General features: G+C 46.5%; 1 protein-coding gene across 3 annotated transcripts in view; it reads left to right on the top strand.

Annotated features, from left to right (window-relative positions):
• nos1apa (nitric oxide synthase 1 (neuronal) adaptor protein a) overlaps positions 1-19,652 on the top strand; it is a 74,297-nt gene that overhangs the window by 17,998 nt on the left and 36,647 nt on the right. For all 3 annotated transcript variants that reach the window (XM_068319799.1, XM_068319797.1, XM_068319800.1), the window contains 2 exons: positions 16,684-16,776; positions 18,034-18,092. In XM_068319799.1, the coding sequence (XP_068175900.1) occupies positions 16,684-16,776; positions 18,034-18,092 (152 nt within the window). The remainder of the gene's footprint in view (positions 1-16,683; positions 16,777-18,033; positions 18,093-19,652) is intronic.

The raw sequence follows: 19,652 nt of genomic DNA, 5'->3' as shown, positions 1-19,652 counted from the left end.
TTCTCCTGCCTCGCCGCCAGCGGCCGGGGTCCATCCATCAGCACGGGGCTCGTCAGGGGCAGCGGGGCAGTTCCATCAGGGATAATGTGTTGTCTATGACGGGACGGCCCCCATTAGGGTGCTGATGGAGTTCATACATCAAGAGCTCCCTCCACACAGGAGCAGCGCTGGCATGATGAAGAGGAGGAGCTCTGCATGCTGTAGGTAGCAGTGATGGAGACAGCAGCAGTGAACTATGGGAAAAAATGCTGGCTGGTTTCCCCTGGGGGTTAATCAGAGGTCAGGTTGTTTCTAGTTCTTCTCACTGGTGCTTTGGATGCAGAGGAGGTGGTGAGGCATGAGGGAACGGACCTGCTGTGGGCGAGGAGGGGCGTGCAAACAAGTGTTTCCATCCTGTGGCTCCGTGTTGGGGGGTTCTGGGGGGTTGGCGTGACGCTGCACTGACTGGACTTGTTATTTGGTGCCTGCAGCCCGACAGCAGTGGTGTGTGTGTGTGTGTGTGTGTGTGTGTGTGTGTGTGTGTGTGTGTGTGTGTGTGTGTGTGTGTGTGTGTGTGTGTGTGTGTGTGTGTGTGTGTGTGTGTGTGTGTGGTGTGTGTGCGCGCTGAGGCTGCAGCCCTTCCTTCTCCTGATTTGCTCTAATGATGCAGGAGGGGCTGCTGGGGACACACCAAGGCGCGTGTTTTATTTACACTATTTTAGTATTTTTATATGAGCTGCCATAAGTCCACGGCTTCATGATGCTTTAATTTTGTTATTATCCAGTTAAATAGTTTTAGTGTTATTTAGTTCTTTTATGGACGTCCATATACTTTTACTTTTTGTAAATGTAAAACTTTTATTTCTGACTTGAACGAGATGATGTCCCATATGAGATCTGTTTTTTATATCTATAGTTACTTTATCTACTGGTACGCATTTGCATTAGTCTTCATATTTTAATTTATGCTAATTAGGCTGCTTGTTCTCCATGTTTGCTTCAGTTGTTTGTACTGAATCGACTACATGCATGAAATTATCATTTTTATGTCTGAAGTACAGCAAACGGAGCGTGGGTTCATCTTTGGTTAAGTGGAGTCGATGTGTTTGATGAAGCTCTGCTCAAACATGAGGTCAGAAACATGGAATCAATTTTCATTTTACAGGAACACGTCTTAGAATCCTCTAACTCCACTGCTTTCTGCTTCTAAACATCTAACCCACTGTGTGCAGGTGCATTCAGACGTGTTCATTATTTTTAGTTAGGTATAGATTCATTTCTTCTGATTCCGTGTTCCTTCTGAAGATTTTTTTGCCGACACCTGTAGTTCTCTGTCTCCTTACCAGCTCAAACGTCCTCCGGCTGCCCCTGGGCTTACACTAGGAGTCTGTGTGACTAACCACTGTGGCTCAGTGTAAAAGAATTGAGTAAGCCACCAAAAGCCACATTCGGTGTCCTAGACAGCGGCTTGCTATAATAGCAAGTAAAATTTACAAGTAAACATTGAGTAATACCGAGAATCAAATTTATTAAAATGAAAGTGTCTCAGTCAAAGTTAAAATGTCTTCTAGTCCAAGCAAAACATTGAGTAATATTTTGTGTTACTGTATCTTCACATGATTAATGCAAGTTTTCAATTGTTGGGGGGTGTAAAACCACGGTCGTCGTGGGGGGACACCCCCCCAAAGGCCCCCGGGAAATATTTTAGAAAATGGGGTTGTTTTCCTGCATTCTGAGGGCAAAATCTTGTGTTCAGTTTCCCTCCAAAAACCCACTAAAGCCAACAGTTGAAGCTGAACTCTCTTTATTTCTGTCCTACTTTATGCAGAAAGGAATGTCAGATTCAACCATTGAAAACTTCATTCACTCTGAAGATACAGTCAGACTAAATATTACTCAATGATTACTTTGACACTTTGATTTTAATAAATTTGATTCTTGGTCTTACTTAATGTTTTAGCCTTTTTTCCTAAAAATAAGAACCCCACTGTGGCTACACAGGCTAGAAACCTTGTAGCCACTCTGGATTTTACTTCACCTATGGCGAAGTGGCGAATGGCTAGCGCAAGCCCAGCTGCCACAGGCTGATCCCTGGGATACGGTGAAGCCTGAAGTGGAGAGAAAAACTCCTGTAGGTGATCCAGGACAAACACACACAGTCAACACACACACACACACACACACCTCCACAAAAACCAACATGTCAACACCGTTGTCAGGAGGAGACGGGAAAACAAACAGGAACGTTCAAGAGCAGACACACGGGTTTAGTCTAGTGTCACGTCGGGTTTAGTCTGGTGTCATTGAGCCCGCGTCAGGTTTAGTCAGACGTCACGCTGGTCTAAACCTCCATGTAATGACAGCTTAATTTCTCAGTTAAGTTTTAATGTGTCCAGGTTTTTACATAAATAGATTAACCTTGTCAACGCCAACTCCAAAGTAAACAGTTCCTTTTAAAGTCACTTCAGGACGTAGAGCACAGCTGTGCAGTGGGAAGGGTTTCATTGAGGAATCAGCTTTAGATGAATGCTTTTGTATATTTTATGAATTCTTGCCTACAAGGACTAAAATTTCCATAGACCAAACCTGTATTTAGTAAATTCTCCTTTCTAAGAGTGGATCTTTGCTGATAACTGCATATCCCACCCTGGACCAGTAGCCAGGACCAGAGCAACTTCCTGTCTCTGAATACCTCGGCCTTCAGTATTCACTATTACAGAGTTAGTTTAGGTATCTTCAGGAGTTTAGGTTCATCACAATAATCTAAAAACTTCTAAATGACTTTTATTTTTGACCCCTCAGTGAATTTGGAGTTACTTTAGCATCGTCAGACACAGACTGCTTGAGTTGTTGATGACTTCCTGCTGAGTTTTAATCAACTTGGTGCTTCATGATCTTAATCAAATCTTTGTTTTAGACAAAAAGCCGGTTTATTAGTTGGGATCCTATTTATGGTGTATTCATTTATTCCTGTGGAGTCCACTAATTCTATCAGTGATCCTGGGAGCCGAGGGAAGTAACGTGTCTTCTGAAGCCGGGGTTGTAGTCACGTCGCCGGGGGCGGACTATCGGTTCGAGGACTAGTGAAGAAAAACCCACTGCTGTCAGCTTTGATGTGGTTTTTCCTGGAGAAGCCGAGGCTTTCCAAAACAGCCCAGTTGCTTTGCAAAGCGAAGCTCAGATCAGTGCTGAGACTAAAGGCCTGCCCTGTTTTATACCACGGATCACAAAAGCTATCTGAGCACGTCTGAGCAGAGTGGATGCATGAATGAACAAGAGAACCAGGCTCAGTCCAACATCGAGTTTATCTGACGGCGTCAGCGCTGCAGAGAGGGGGGGTGTGAGACCTCATAACGGCCCACAGAAAGGTGAGGTCACGTTTTCCTCACCAGATCTAGAGGAACTCAATCCCTCTGGATTGGAATGACATTCCAATGTGTTTTCATAAGTTGGGCATTTTCTCGTTACCGTGGCATCGCTTTCATGACTTCCTCATTGAAATGCTTTGGCTTATTGGGAGTCTTCCTGCCAGCCAACCTCGTTATATCCGAGCAGAGACATCGACCGACAGGTTAGGAGCACCTGTCCATGACGCTTCTTTGTGGACATAGTGTATATCCGTGTCCATTGTGTTGCACTGGCGTATCAAGCTGGCCCTTCTTTTCTCAGACATTCTTGTTGGCAGCGCCCCCCACTCCTCGTAGCGCCGTTGCACCCCTCTCTTGGTAGCGCCGTTGCCCAAGTCTTTTCAGCGCTCCCCTCTTGACTCCCTGACATTGAAACACATGTGTGAAGGAAAGCAAACTGCTCCCCCTGCTGTTTCCTCCACCGTCTGCTGACACACTCTGCTCCAGGTCGGGCCTGACGGCCGCCATTGTGTTTGTTATGACGACAGGGACAAATCCTGGACCGGAGCCGATGGTGTACAGAAAACAAGGGTTCTCAGGTTTCACCTGCATGAAGGTGATCACTGGATTTAAAATGGCATACTTGCTCTCCCTGGGGAGTTGATTGAAATGCCCAAATTACACTACATTGGCCTTGAGGTCATCTGATATGAGGGCATTAATTTCAGTCCCTACAAGAAAATTGGAGCCCGAAACCCTTTCTAAGAGCTAAACGTTAGTCTACACTTGGGCAGTTCCTTAATGGTATATCCCCAACATTTTCTTTATCAAAGGAAACATTAACTGGCACGTTTCCTTTCCTGATAGAACATTGATGGAAAAGTCGTCCTCTCCTGCACCGGGTTTATCTTTCATTCTCTTTCACTGTTTGACTGGTGTTTAAAAAGACTTTATTAAGGGCTGTCTTCTGCTCCATTGCTTGATTGACGATCACTATCAGTAATACAATCTTCTATTCTTTGGTCAATATTACCTGTCTGTGAGGGAGAAGCGAGGCTGACAAGAAGACAGAAGACAAGACGACAGCTCCCTTTTGTCTGCCAGCTTTTACGGCGTGGCTTTATCCAGAATGCATCACGCTGAAAGATTCTGCTAACATCAAGACTCCTCTCTTTCTTTTTCAATTACTGACCCCATGTTGTCTGATTGATGCAGTAGAAATTCTCTCTGCATTCCCATCGCTGTCACGCCTCCCACCTTCTGCGCCGTCTTTTTTCAGCGACACATCGTCCGTCGCCTCTTCTCCCATTTTTTCATAATTTTGTTTTATTGAAGGATTTTTCTTACCTGTCCTCTAAATCCATTCAAATTCACCAGCGATGCTTCAAGGCAAATTGAATTTGTGCCAGAATCTTAAGGAGAACACCAACAAAGAAGGCCATTTGCATTGAACACAGGGCAGGAAAGGATGCTGTGTGGCAGCTGAGAATTCCCCCGATCATTCTCCGATTAGGTTATTGAATAGAGGCCATTGTGGAATGCAAATTGAGTGTTTGCATAGAAGAGAAATTGGCTAAATAAACCTATGAAAAGTCTGAAAGGACTCAATTTAATGGGAAGGTGGCGAGGCACACATTATGATCTTGGTTTAATGTGGGTGGAAAGGATCTATTTTCATGTCTTTTATTCAGACTTCTGTCCAGTGGAAATGGAATGAAAGGTCTCAGGAATTAATTAGAGAAAATAGTTCAGGTTCGGTAGTGAAAATTTTCTAGTCCTGTGAGTTTGGAGAGTTTTATCCTGCCTCATCATGTTGTTGTTGTGTTATCTGTATCCATGCCAACAAGGGTTTGTCTCTATTTTAATAGATGTACAGGCAAACCACAATGTTGTCTGAGCGTAACCTTTTTTATTTAGGATTATTATTATGCAACGTTACTGCTAACCCTTCATTAGCATTTGATAGAGAAGAATCCCTGTGACTGCAGCTTTAAGTGTTCATCCTTCATTCAGAGTGGGTGAGGATGGAGGTGGAAAGTCATTCATAACTTCAAATATGTATGAACTATATCTGCTGTGTTTACTCCCCTTTATAAAGTGGTAGTTGGGAGTTTTCAGGCCATCTGTGTTCCCAGATGCTTTTCTAATCTGTTTCCTTTTAAATTTTTGATGCACTTATAGTTGCAGAATGCCCCGGAGCTCAGTCTCCTCCCTCGGCCTGCTGGGAAACCAACACAACAGCTGATAAGATTGTCCAACATGTTGCCTCTGGCCCCCACAGCTCCACGGTTCACACGGACCCCCCCCCAAATCAGGCTGCTCCTGCTTCTGGTAATGCCACATCAGGAGATAAGCTAGCAGCTAGCGTAGCAGCTCAGAACAACTGGAGAACCTTCCTGGGTTTGTTCAGAACCCAGTCGTGGGCTGGCCTGTCTCCTGAAATAATGGTGAATGAAATGGCTAATGTCAAAGAGGAAGTAGAGTTCTTTGCTTGGGTCTTTAATCGAGGACTTCCTGTGGGCTGGTATCCAAAGCGCCTCGCTGCATATTAGCCTGATTGAATAGCATCGGTAGTTAAAACTGCCCCGTGGGGGCGAAGCTGAACTCTGAAAGCTTCGATCCCGTCAGCTGGTGAATCAGAACGCAGCTGTAACACACACTGTCCCGACTAGGATGGTGATTGGCTGTTATACAACAGCTATTCTCAGGTAATAGCTGGTCTCACATCCCAACAGCAGTAACGGTCGATGAAGAGCAGATCGCCCTGTCGGGACAAAGTGAGTCTGCTCCAGAAGGCTCAGCAGGAGGACGATTCAAACACAACTTTATGTTACAGGTTCCCTTTGTGTAGGTAATTAGATAATAGTCTGTTCCTGATATTCATCTGGTCCTTTTTGTTTAGGCCAGAATTGACTTTTGCATAAAACAGATAGAAGTAAGAGTACAGAACCCAGCTGTGCAATCCAAGAAATAGCACCCTAACATCTTAGCATCCTAGCATTGTGGTACTTTTATCATACCTGAAAAAGTTACAAACTGTGTTTAAGGTAATGGCCTTCCCTTGGAGACTCCTAAACAGTCGTCTTTAACGGTGAACGTAAGACTGTGATGCTAACTGAAGGGATTGGAACAAACTCTGCTGCCTCCACACGACTTCTCAGTGAGGCTAGTGGGGAGAAGAGGCTTCACTTTGCTTCATCACCACCACAGATTGTCCACCCATCAAATCCTTTCTCTGAAGATGTCACCTGACCAATGTCACAGCTTGAACAAACTCCCAGGTGGGAATAAATTAAAGCCCAGGTGTGGCTGAGCTGATGCTGACGCGTCCAAACTGAAGCTGGAGGCTAGAAACACACCTTTTTTTATAAAGATTTAACTTTGTCGTTATTGTGCAAAACTTTTGAGGAATCAGTTTGATTTGAGGCTCGTCAAACACAGAAGGCGAGTTCTGCTTCCTGTGATGTGTTGAGTAAAGAATTATGATGACATCTTGTGTTGAAATCCTCTCTCAGGTTTGAATCTGTTCAAACTGACATTAGTCCACCTTTGGGCGCCATTCAAACTCCTCTTGTTAGCGGGTCCCGCTAGTCCAAGGCTAACTATTTGTGTGTATTTCTAACGTGTATGTTTAGCTTTTGAAAGTCAGGCTCTGATCTAGTGGCTGTGCTTTAATTGCCCTTGTAATACAATACAGCCTGCTGCTGTTAATTATATAGCAGCGATGATACACGACGCAGCTTGTGGCGTCGTCTGAGTGATTTATTAAATGTGAACACGGCTAATGATGCCCTTTGCTGTCCACTGCCAAGCTAATATTTCACGCTGAGGTTTATTTGATGTGTACCAACAGGACGGCCACCTTTAGCGCCTGTCAGATTCATCGTGGTCAGCTTCATTAAACTGACAATTAAAAGCGTAAGAGCTGATCATCCTTTAGCGCGTCTTTGTGAGGGGCTTTATCAGGACAGCCCGACCACTCGGCCCACGCTCTAATTAAAGTCCAGCCAGGACCAACTTGCCAGCAGCAGAGGTTCCTCTCTGTAATTGGTTTTCTGGTCTCAGCCTTGTGTTTGAGATTGTGTCGCTCTACATGTGTGTGTCTTCCTGAGGTGTGGAGATTACAGCTGCAGTGGGAGCCTCGGTCGCTCAAAGATTCTCCAGCCGCTGTGTCTGTTTGCTGGAGGCCGGTTGTTGTGGATTGAAAGCGGTCCAGCTCGCGGCCGGGCCTTTGTCCACGCTTCAGTCCCTCGAGTTTGGTTGTGCTGTGATGTGAACGCTGATGGCAACAGGGGGTGTGTGGTCTTCAGCAGCATCCCTGCAGGAGGCCACAGCTTCCTGCTTCAGCATCTTCTAATCTGTAAAGAACAATTCCGTCCAGTTCTGTTCCAACATGGTGTCACGATTCCGTCATGAAACACCCGTGTTGCTGTGGTGATCCAGCTGGAGTCTGGTTAAAGGTGAAATACGGTGAACCCTGACGCCGTAGTGTGTAGAGATTAAAGCTTCCCTCAGAGCTGCAGACGTGTGTTCACGTCTTATCTCTGCCCCGTCTATCTGTTCAATTTCCATTTCCTGTTCCTCTGTCTTTTTCATGAAGTCTGATGTATTCAAACCGCAGCCAGTCCTTGGGTAATAATAATGTTTCTCTTTGCTTGATGGTGAAGAATGAAACTTTTTTCCAAACTGAAGACCTGAATTGAAGCGACAGGAAGCAGCCACTCCGTATTAATCCCCTTTAGATAACCACTGACTCACGGCTTTCATGTGATAATGAGATCGACTCTGATTGGACCAGACCCTCAGTCATGTGATGCCTCTGCACAGGAAAGGTTCCATTCTATTCACCCTGCTCTATGTGACCAAAAATGACTCTTTTTAAACAGCTGTGATGATCTATGGGCTGTTTCTGGTCATGTGACTTGATAAGCTGCTCTGCTGCAGGACTGGACGGGTTTCCTGGTTCCATCCTCTTTGTGAATTTTTGAAGTTGTTGCTGGAGGTAAGGATTATCTCCAACACAGACATTTATAGTCCAACTCATGTTTGAGTTGGGACCGGTCCAACGGAGTACAAAGACAAACCGTGTGTATTTCAGGCTGGAAGTATTTACATATTTGAACGGATGATGACGTCAATGCATTTCATCTAGATCTCATTTGTGAGTTCAACAAGTAGAGGATGGGAAGAAGCTTCCATGACCTACTTCCTGTTTCAACCAGGATGCCCCACGCTTTCATTACCTTCGTTATCGGCTCCCATTTCCTCCAAACTTTACGAGAATTTTACTCAAATTTCCTCCACGTTTTTCCTACAGAACGAATGTCGCCCGGTGTGCCCCCACCATCAAGAGAGCATTAAAGCTGATGGCTCTAATCAAAAAAAGCATCAAATCAAATATAGCACCAATGAAAGAAGCTGTAATATCTCCGTCCAGAGGGCCGTTAGCTGCTTCAGCCTTCGTACAGCAGCGCCCTGAAAATGAAAGTGAGCTGGAAGCGATTGGTCGATACAAAAACTGCCTCCAAATCGAATTTGTCTCCCTAACCTTTTGGGAAAGGGGATGATTTGGGCACTGATATGGTTCAATAAGAGCAAGGACAACCTCCATAAGTCATCGTCTGGCTTCATGACTGTAGGTGGAGGAAAACTGATAACACAGGTGGAAGCTACTGACAAGGATTGATGGAAATGCTGAAAGGACCTTAAATAACATCTTATTTTCTTGTGTTTGCTGATCGTTAATCAATCAATCCTGTGGGACGGGATATATTTGTCCTTTGTGTTCGTTTTTCCTTAAACAAGGGATATAATGATCGGGTTGGCAGAAAAATCCCCTGACTCAGCAACTACACCCACCGTAAGGAAGGAGGAAGATTTGTGAAGGAAAGGATCTGATACGCGGCACGTTTCAAGAAGTCCGATGGGTATTGATCAGGCTACCAGACATCTCTGTCTGTCAGGATAAGCATCTGTTACCTCTGAAGGACATCCATCTGCGTTAGAACCATCCAACATGAGTACGTACCACCAGAGACCGACGGAAATCCGGCTTCTGGGGGGGCTATCAAGAAAGTCTGCCTCTGTTCATTAATGCTGTGGCAGAGAGAGAAACAGAGTTATTCTGCTTCCTGTGGACAGCCGCTTCACAAGTCGCTTTCCCTCCACACTGGAGACGGTCCAGATGTTGGCTTCTTTAATGGACGCGTGCCGTTCCAAAATGTGCCTTTTTCCGTCTTAAAGACTGATGTTGGAATAGAGTTGAATCTATACTTGGCAAGAAGGAAATTATGTTTTTGTGGTTGGCAGCCAGTTTTAAGGTCCATTTTCCTGTGAAACGTCGTGAAGACGGTGAAAAATCAGCGGGCTTCAAGCATTGGATTTGGAACCGATACCTGGAACGCCATTCCAGGATCCATTTGTACCTTTTTTTTGTAGGAAATGTAGTTTAGGTTGTAAAACTAATGGTGACCTTTGACCCAACCAGTCCTCAAGAGGTTTCATTGTCGGGGCGTCCCAGGTACCCAGATCTTTGGCGGTGGCCGGGGGCCTGATTCCTAATGGAGGCGCGTCCCCCCTCTCTACCCTGTCAACAGATCTCCAGCTGCCCCATCAGTCACAGGCAGAAAACCCAATAAGAGTTCTCTCTCCAGCCACAGGAAGCCTCAAACCGGGCCAAGACGGAGCGTCGGGGGGGTTTTATTCTCTTCAACAAGAACAGGAGAAAGCAGCGAACTCAGATGTGTGTTTGATTCGTCCTCCTCCAGCGCCGCAGTAGATTGAAGAAAGAAGAGCAGGGGGTAGAAATTGCTGCCCCTGTTTTCTCAGCCAGCGTCACGCACACGCTTTCTGATTCTTTCTGTTATTCCAGTGCAAATCAGCTGTGTCTGAAAGCTCTGACCTTTTACTGCCTGTTTATCCAACAGGCAGTTTATCCAACAGGCTTTTGCTGCACATTTTCTCATCAGGAGCATGATGGGAAGTCATCTCAGGGGATATCTGCTTGTAGTCTTGCAACTCCAGCCTCAAACTTTGTGAAATCTTCTATTTTTGACAGGTTCTATTTGGACACCAGTGGGTCGAGTCTTGTGTTTTGTCTTCCTGACAAATGTGATCATATTTCCCTTTTCTTCCCAGATGATAAATACCTGAGACGATTTGCACGAAGTTACTGCTTTTATTAACACATATTCTATTGCGAGTTTTGACTTTGCTTCAATGGCGCCGCTGCGTTGCTGTGATCGATGAGGCATTACGGATCCTGCAGCGTCTCCAACACAAATGGGTTAAGCAAAATGAAGTGCCTCTTCATAAATAACATTTCTAGAGATTGAATCAGCCGCCGGTCTGTGGAGAAAACAGGAGGAGGAAGCGAGGGAGCGTAAACGAGAGCAGAAACGAGATAAAGCGAGAGAGGGAGTGGAACATTAGGGGCAAGATTCGTTTGGATTCCGTCGTGGGAACGAGGCGGTGTAGTTCAGGGGAGGGAAATGAACATGCAAAGAAGTAACTACTTTAAATAATAATATTATTATAAATGATAATAGTAATTATGTTACATAATAATTATAATAAATACTACTACTACTAATTATAAATAATCATAATTGTAAATAATATCATTAATAATAATTATTATTCTAAATATCAATTTTTATTATAAATACTGATAATATAAATAATTATTATTCATAATAAATATTATGAATAATAATAAATAATTATTATAATTATTATAAATAATAATAGTAATATAATTATTTATAATAGCAATAAAATAATTATAAATAATAATTATAATTAATGTACATAATAAAAGTAATTATTATAAATAATAATTTATAAGGGGACTGAGGAATGGCCCCACCCCTCTCACCTTTAACAGCAGTGGATGAGTTTGAGTCCAGTGACGGCTCTGAACCGATGGTCCGTTGTTTCCTGTGTGAACCTGTGATAGCTAATGCTAGCCTGCAGCGCTAATGCTAGCCTGCAGCTATTTGTCGCCTCTGGCTTGAGCTGATGATGAATGTGTGACGGCAGCCACAGCAATCACACACGGGAGAGACACACACGCTAATTTTAATTAGCCGCATAAGCTTCAGAGGGCAGTAAGCAGGTTTTATGTGTGAAGCTGCTGGGTGATCCTCTGCAGACGCATTAAGGCAGACCGGGTTATAAATAACCAAAGCGTGATGAAGACACAAGAATAAGGTTTACGTTGGTCTAGTCTTAAAGTTTAGGTGAGTAGAAGTGAGTTTCAGAAGCTTTACTCTCTTCTTAGTTTCTTCTTCCTGTGAATGACAGTCAGAGCGTTTAATCGTCTTTGAGCAGCTCTGATCGTCCCTCCTCTTCCTCGTCTGCCCCCTCCCCCCGGCGCTCCTCTGGGGTTCCTCACAGATATCGACCGCCTCCCCTTTCAGGCTGATTTAAGGCCCTTCCATCCACCTGGGGCCCCCAGGTGAGTGTGAACACCAGTCCACACACCTGACAGGAAACTCCTTCTGATCCGCTGGGAATGGAATCCCATCCCTGGTTCGTTCACACGTCCCTTAAACACACGACAGGATTCTGATTCTGCCGTCATCAACTAGTTATTGATCACTTATTACTAGTTATTATCAACTGGTGACACATCTGACCTCATTCACGTGCAGATGCCTGATGGGAAACGCCTAAAGCGACTGTTGGGAGCCGTAGAATAAGCGCTCTACTGACGTGTTAGCTATTAGGAGAACCCTCCTCCATTGGCTGAGCAGTGAAGCTCCGCCCCCAGGCTGGATGAAGGTCAGACTGAAGGTCACGCCGTCAGGCAGCTGATGAGGGAGCTCCACTCTGTCTGTGTGATGAGGAGTTTAATGATGTGAGCTTTAGTTAGACGTCTCCTCCTCATCCCTCCATCCGTCTCTCTCCCCCTCCCCTCTTCCTCCCCCCTCCCTCTCTGTTAGTCTCTAACTTCCTCCCCCCTCCCTCTCTGTTAGTCTCTAACTTCCTCCCCCCTCCCTCTCTGTTAGTCTCTAACTTCCTCCCCCCTTCTCTCCAGAGCAGACGTGTCATTGATGGATCTCTGTTCATGATCGGTGAGGGAGAAAACTCTCAGCTCTGGAGGCGCTGGCTCGGAACAAATTGGTGTGTGTGTGTGGGGGGGGGGGGGTTGTAGTATGATGGGGGGGGTCAGAGCTTCTCTTGCAGACAAAGGAGGCCTCTCTGGCGGCGTTTTCTGTATAGAATAAGGATAAGACGTTTGACAACAGAGAAGTAATCACCTCACACACACACTTTTTCCTAACACACACACACACACTCTGTCCTGCCCTGCTGACGACACGGACCAATCACAGCGCTACAGGGCGGGGCTACAAGCCTGTCAGCCTTTTAATTAGTCGTAGTGCTGCACCTGAAGGGCAGAAAACAATTATTCCTTTTATTTGTGTGTGTGTGTGTGTGTGTGTGTGTGTGTGTGTGTGTGTGTGTGTGTGTGTGTGTGTGTGTGTGTGTGTGTGTGTGTGTGTGTGTGTGTGTGTGTGTGTGTGTGTGTGTGTGTGTGTGTGTGCGTGTGTGTGTGTTGTAGACGTGATGGATTATGCTGGAGGCAGCAGGCGGGGTCCTCCGTCAGGAAGCGGCGCTGCGAGCGATAACGACTTATTTGCATGATGGATGAGCCGCTCTGCAGTGTGTGTGTGTGTGTGTGTGTGTGTGTGTGTGTGTGTGTGTGTGTGTGTGTGTGTGTGTGTGTCCACTACTGTCCTGCGGGTCGAACTGAACGGCAAAGGTCAAAAATATCAATAAAGGTTGTGTTTCAGGATGTAGCGTCACCACACGGCGGACGTGTTGGTCCTCCTCTGGCCTCTGACCACACAGGTCTGTGTTGTTTGAGACGAGATCAATCCTGAATCTTCCCGTTTAATCCAGATCCGCGTCGTGGCTTCTTCCCGGCTCCTCCAGGGAAATCTGTCTTTGCATAATCCTGCTTCCCCACAAACAAACAAACAAACAAACAAACAAACAAACAAACAAACAAACAGATGCCCACTGCAGTCACCGTCTTCTTTGTGACGAGTCGTTATCCTGAACACCTTCATCATCATCGCCACCTGCGTGCTTCCTCAAACGCGGCGGTTTCTCTTTACCAGGTGTTGTGATGGCGTGCGTCCAGATTGGATGGATGCTGTCGATCACGTCTGTGTTGTGTTTTGATCCACACGCCTGTGGAGGGCTGGAATAAATGGGCTTATTAGAGCTGAGTGCTCTCTGTCAGATTACGCTGCGTACACTCAGGGAGCCCAACTGCCCGATGAAATCTGTGAAATTGCCGCCATAATCATCTCCATGGAGGTCGATCATACGATCCATCAGGCCTGAGAGCTCAGCCGGCGCCGCTACACGCCCATCAAACCGCCCATAAAGCGCCGACACACACTTTGAGGCTCGAGTGTTATGTCTGCAGCGGCTCTATACGACTGTAAAATATGATTTAAGGAGTGCAGCGATGGCTTCTGGGTTCTGCTGGAGGAACCAACAGGTTGTTGAGAACATCTGTCACAGGGATGGGCCGGCTTCTCCAGAACACAAGCTAAACCTCACCAGAACGTGACCTGAACCTCACCAGAACCTCACCAGAACGTAACCTGGACCTCACCAGAACGTGACCTGAACCTCACCAGAACGTGACCTGAACCTCACCAGAACGTGACCTGAACCTCACCAGGACGTGACCTGAACCTCACCAGAACGTGACCTGAACCTCACCAGAACGTGACCTGAACTTCACCAGAACGTGACCTGAACCTCACCAGAACGTAGCCTGAACCTCACCAGAACGTGACCTGAACCTCACCAGAACGTAGCCTGAACCTCACCAGAACGTGACCTGAACTTCACCAGAACGTGACCTGAACCTCACCAGAACGTGACCAGAACCTCACCAGAACGTGACCTGAACCTCGCCAGAACGTGACCTGAACCTCACCAGAACGTGACCTGAACCTCACCAGAACGTGACCAGAACCTCACCAGAACGTGACATGAACCTCACCAGGACGTGACCTGAACCTCACCAGAACGTGACCTGAACCTCACCAGAACGTGACCTGAACCTCACCAGAACGTGACCTGAACCTCACCACAACGTGACCTGAACCTCACCAGAACGTGACCTGAACCTCACCAGAACGTGACCTGAACCTCACCAGAACGTGACCTGAACCTCACCAGGACGTGACCTGAACCTCACCAGAACGTGACCTGAACCTCACCACAACGTGACCTGAACCTCACCAGAACGTGACCTGAACCTCACCAGAACGTGACCTGAACCTCACCAGAACGTGACCTGAACCTCACCAGAACGTGACCTGAACCTCACCAGGACGTGACCTGAACCTCACCAGAACGTGACCTGAACCTCACCAGAACCTCACCACAACGTGACCTAAACCTCACCAGAACATGACCTGAACCTCACCAGAACGTGACCTGAACCTCACCAGGACGTGACCTGAACCTCACCAGAACGTGACCTGAACCTCACCAGAACGTGACCTGAACCTCACCAGGACGTGACCTGAACCTCACCAGAACGCCGAAGCGGCCTTCGTCTTGGCGTTTGAACGGTTTAAATAAGAACTATTCCTGAAGGTGTCTTTGACGAACTTTGTCTCCGGTAAAGAATGTGAAGTTGGGCGTGACCCTGCTGACGCGGGAGGCGTCCATCTGACGGATGGAACAGCAGGAACATTGACGGATTGATTCCCACAACGATGCCGGCCGGCATCTGGGAGCAGATGACGGATAAAGTTCAGGAAGGCGTCTGCGTGGATCCAGAGGTGACGGGAACTCAACCAATCAGACGTTTTGTCTGCCGCTGCAGATTCTGTGCTGCCAGAACCACTTGGCAGCTCTATGTGAAAGTGAGGGGTCAGAGGTCAGAGAACTTCATCAAACAGAAACCCTGCAGAGGCATTCTGGGTAGCGCTGGCTGTTTGACGTGAGTCAGCTGGTTTGTCCCGAGCCGCTTCTCACCGTCTGAAGGTTCCATTTCCCACTTCCTCGCACTGAGCAGATTTCCCACGAGCCTCGGCGCCTGGGAGCAGAATGTGATTTGAGCGGACCCGGCGTGTGCCGCCGCCGCCTCGCCTCGACTGCTTTCCTGCATAAAATTGCTTGCTGGCACGACATTAACCAGCGTCCAGAAGCAGGGCGATGTGTCACCCGGCGGCGAGACCGGTGGGTCCAGACGACTCATTTACATCCCTCTGACTCCGCCGTCATCAGCATGCAGGGGGTTATGGGAGGAGGAGGGACGGCGTCACCCGGTACGACCTGAGCGCAGATCCGTAAGAGCGTTTGATCCTCCGCTTCCTGTTTCAGGAGCAAACGGCGCCGTTCCGTTCCCATTGAACCTGTTGCTGTTATCGGACAGCTCCGTCAGAGGTGGAGGAAGTGTCTCGCGCTGATGAATGGCCGTCACAAGGGTCTGCTGACCACGCTCCATCATCCAGCAGGGTCGTTTGTCACTCTCTGGACAAGCTTCTCCGTCTTTAGAGTGAAATATGGAGCAGGAATGAGCAGCAACACCAGATCTATTACGATGATTATGACTGAGGTGGCGGAGTGTGAACCAAATCAGTTCCCAGGTTCCTTTGCATAACTTGATGCTGCAGACGCACCAGGACCTGAGCGCTCTGCTGGTGACCTCCATGTCCAAACGCACAATGGAACACGTTTTAGGGGCAGCTTCACACCAATACGAGCATTACCCTGTCTGTTCTACACGAGCGCTGCAGCACCACTGTTCAGTTATGATTTATACAAAGGGCAGCAGAGTTGTCTCACAAATAAAGATCAGAAAACACTTTTTTTGCAGATGATGTGATTATTTATATTTTTATTATTTATATCAGATTTTCAGTTCAGCTCTTACATAGTTTCTACTTCATTTTTAGATTGAAATTGACCCAGAAGTCCCGTTCTTATTTTTATTCTTAATATATAAGCTGTCTGTTTTCTTATGGCTGTTGGTAGAAAAATAACGTTCTGGTGCTTTTTTTTATTGGTACTAAAAAGAAAATAATTAACAAGCATCTGTAATAATCCACTCAGCAGGTAGTGCAAAGATGGAGGTAGATTTATATGAAAGGAACATGTGCTGATGTTTTTATTTATCACCTGGAAATCATTTTGAAATTCTTTCATTTGAATCCGTCCGTGATCTTGAAGGTCATCCCAGCTTCTCGTTTTCACTCCAGAGTGAGTCTTTGTTTGATTCCATGACTTTTGTGACACCTTGTTTTAAACAGCAAAGAAAACACGTGTCCTCTGGTCGTTATTGACGCGTCGCTGGCCTGTGTTCTCTCTACAGTATGAGTTCAAAGTGAAGAACATCAAGAAGAAGAAGGTCAACATCGTGGTGTCTGTGGACGGCGTGAAGGTCAACCTGAGGAAAAAGAAAAAAGTGAGTCACCCTGTTAATTTAATTCTATTTTCTTACAGTAAAAGGATCATATTTAAAGTGTTTGAGTGTTACAACAAAGAAGGAACAATTCAAAATGTCAAGACATGAATTCATTACAGCACATCACAGCCTTCAATGTTTTTTAACAGCTTTTTGACTCGAATAAGAAGAAAATAAATGTATTTGGTCTTTTTGGTATGAAATAAAAAGATCAGTGACGCTGAATAAACGTATATACAGACGATCACGTTCTGTTCATTTGTGTTGGCGTCTCGCCTGTCGTGGAGTTTGTTGTTGAGGTTGGAGGACTTGTCACGGCTAGAAGCGAGCCGTGATGAAAAAGTTTTATAAAGTTCTGTCCTCCACCAAACGTACAGGACATAAACATCACCGTCAGCACGTCCTTTTCTCATTTGTTCATCAGAAAATCAAATGAAGTCTGAATGGGAGGAAGCTGTGATCCTTCTGTAGGACCATTAGCCGCGTTAGCTTCCACACCAACTGCCTCGTAATGGATTCTTTTCCTCCCTGTCATTTTGGCAAACAGAGTTTTCTCCTCAAAGCTCCGGCGAGCAAAAAGAAAGTCTTTTAATTCGTCACGACTGTTTTTACTCGCTGCAGCCGCATCGTCCATCATAACGGCGTCTCGCTAGAGAACGGTTTGAAGAAGCTGGTCGGTGTGAGGAAGGTGTCGCCACACGGATAATAAAGTTGTGTCTGAATGCGTATAGCACCGATGGACCCGTCCACACGGGATTAAACACACACGTCTACCAGGACGGGGATTAAACCTGAATTCCCTCTGCAGCCAGAAGCTCCAGGTCGATTTAAAACGAAAGAAATAACAACAAACATTCCTAATTCTCTTAATTCAGCTAGTCGGTACATTTCCATCCCACAGATTTAGGAGGTAGGATTCTGGGATGCGTGGCGCCCTCGTGACCTGTACTTGTTCTGACAGGCTCGGATGTAGACTGCAGATATACATTAGTGTCCCGTTAAAAGGAGGATAATTGAGTTGTGTTAATGGTCCTCTAAGGAGCACGTATTTATTACAGCCATGAGCTTTGTGATGGGAGTGTGTGTGTGTGTGTGTGTGTGTGTGTGTGTGTGTGTGTGTGTGTGTGTGTGTGTGTGTGTGTGTGTGTGTGTGTGTGTGTGTACACACCGCACCTCTACATTACCAGAAAGCGTTGCTTTAACGCCTGAATGTCTGACTCCATCTGGTTTCTGTCCTTTGCGTCATTTGTTCTGCAGAAGAAGGAGTGGATGTGGGACGAGAGCAAGATGCTGGTGATGCAGGATCCCATCTACAGGTAGGCCGACCGCCAGCTTCACGGCTGAACGCCGTGTTGTTTTCTCTTTAATTCCGGCCCCTCGGCTCGTTGGGCCCCTTCCAAACATCTGAATCCAGAAGTGATTAAATTCTGCGGGTCGGTGCAGGAAATGAGATGTTCCGTCTGTCGCCGCGGGCGTGAACGTTTAGGAGAGAGAGGATTAATTTAGCTCTTGGAGAAGAACTTCATCTGCAGGACTTCAGAAACTTAAAGAGGGCTTTACTGTTTGGGGGGTTTAACACAGAGCTGATGGAGGACCTGGAAAATACGAGTGTTTCAATTTGAGGAAAAATAATTTAGATGCAGTCAAGGACAAAAACTGTTGGAATCATCACAATCCGGCACATAATTTACATTTTGAATGATTTCAAACATTAAAACACGCCCCCGGCCCCCCATCAGATATTAGAGGAGAAAATTAGCTCAATCGTTTCCACGAGCCAGCTCAAATTACACTTTACCTCTCGTCACATGGTCATGAACATGTTAGCTGCTTTCATGAACCGATGAACCAGACGCCGTCTTCTTCCATCCCTGCGTTCAGACGTGACATTACGACACGCCCCCTGTTGGTGACGTTTTCTAGTCTACTTCAGCGTTTGTCAAGTCTGGCTTAGAACATACTGTACACATCCCAGCGATTCCTCGCAGGAAGCCAATAAATCCTGATGGTGGCGCTGCAGACGTGGCGTCAGGAGGTTCCGTCTGCTGCAGCTGCTGCTTTATTATTGGACGTTAGCTCTGAAGCCCCGCCCAGCTCTTGTAAAGTTTGAATTTCCTCTTCTTTACACCTTTTTGGATCAAATTCCATCCCCACGCGCCAGCACCGACACCCCCATCACGCCCACCTGTCTGACTCCGCCTCCCATGGGACCGCTAATGATGGAGGAGGAGGAAGAGGAGGAGGAAGAGGAGGAGGAAGAGGAGGAGGAAGAGGAGGAGCACACGGCGAGCGTTTGAACAGATCATCATCCATCGATTGAGACTGAAGATTGAATCCGCCGTCGTTTCACCGTAATTCAGATTCCATTAGAGCCCAGAGGAGTTTAAGCAGTATTTTATGGGACGTCCTCTTCATCAGACGCGTATCGCCCCCCCCACACACATCCATCTCTCCTTTCATTACCCATAATGAAAGTGTCTTAATAAGAAGTTGTCTGTGCGGCGGCGTGAGGATGACTCATCCAGAGCCCGCCGTGTGAAGGATGCCGGCAGAGATGAAGAACGTTTCATCATCTGCATACAAACTGAACGCGCCGCTGCCTCTGAGGCACAGGCGCGGCGCCGTCCAGCCACAGCCAACTCCTTTACATTCCGTTGGCAGATCTTATTTCTCCCCACCGCAAACAAGCGGGAACAAAAGTCTCCAAACCTCCTCTGATGAAACCGTTTCTCTCCTGGATTATTAATCTGATCAACCAATCAGAGTCGGTTCAGCAGCAGAGGAAGACGTTTGGTGTGTTTCTCTGGGAATGGATTCAGACGGCTGGAGAAACCATTTTTATTCCCGATATTCAGCCAAGGTTCATGCAAATGTGT

This window comes from Antennarius striatus, chromosome 7 (genome assembly GCF_040054535.1).
Source record: "Antennarius striatus isolate MH-2024 chromosome 7, ASM4005453v1, whole genome shotgun sequence".
Lineage (NCBI taxonomy): Eukaryota > Metazoa > Chordata > Actinopteri > Lophiiformes > Antennariidae > Antennarius > Antennarius striatus.
Note: the sequence above shows the minus strand (reverse complement) of the source record. Positions and strands in the feature narration are given on the sequence as shown.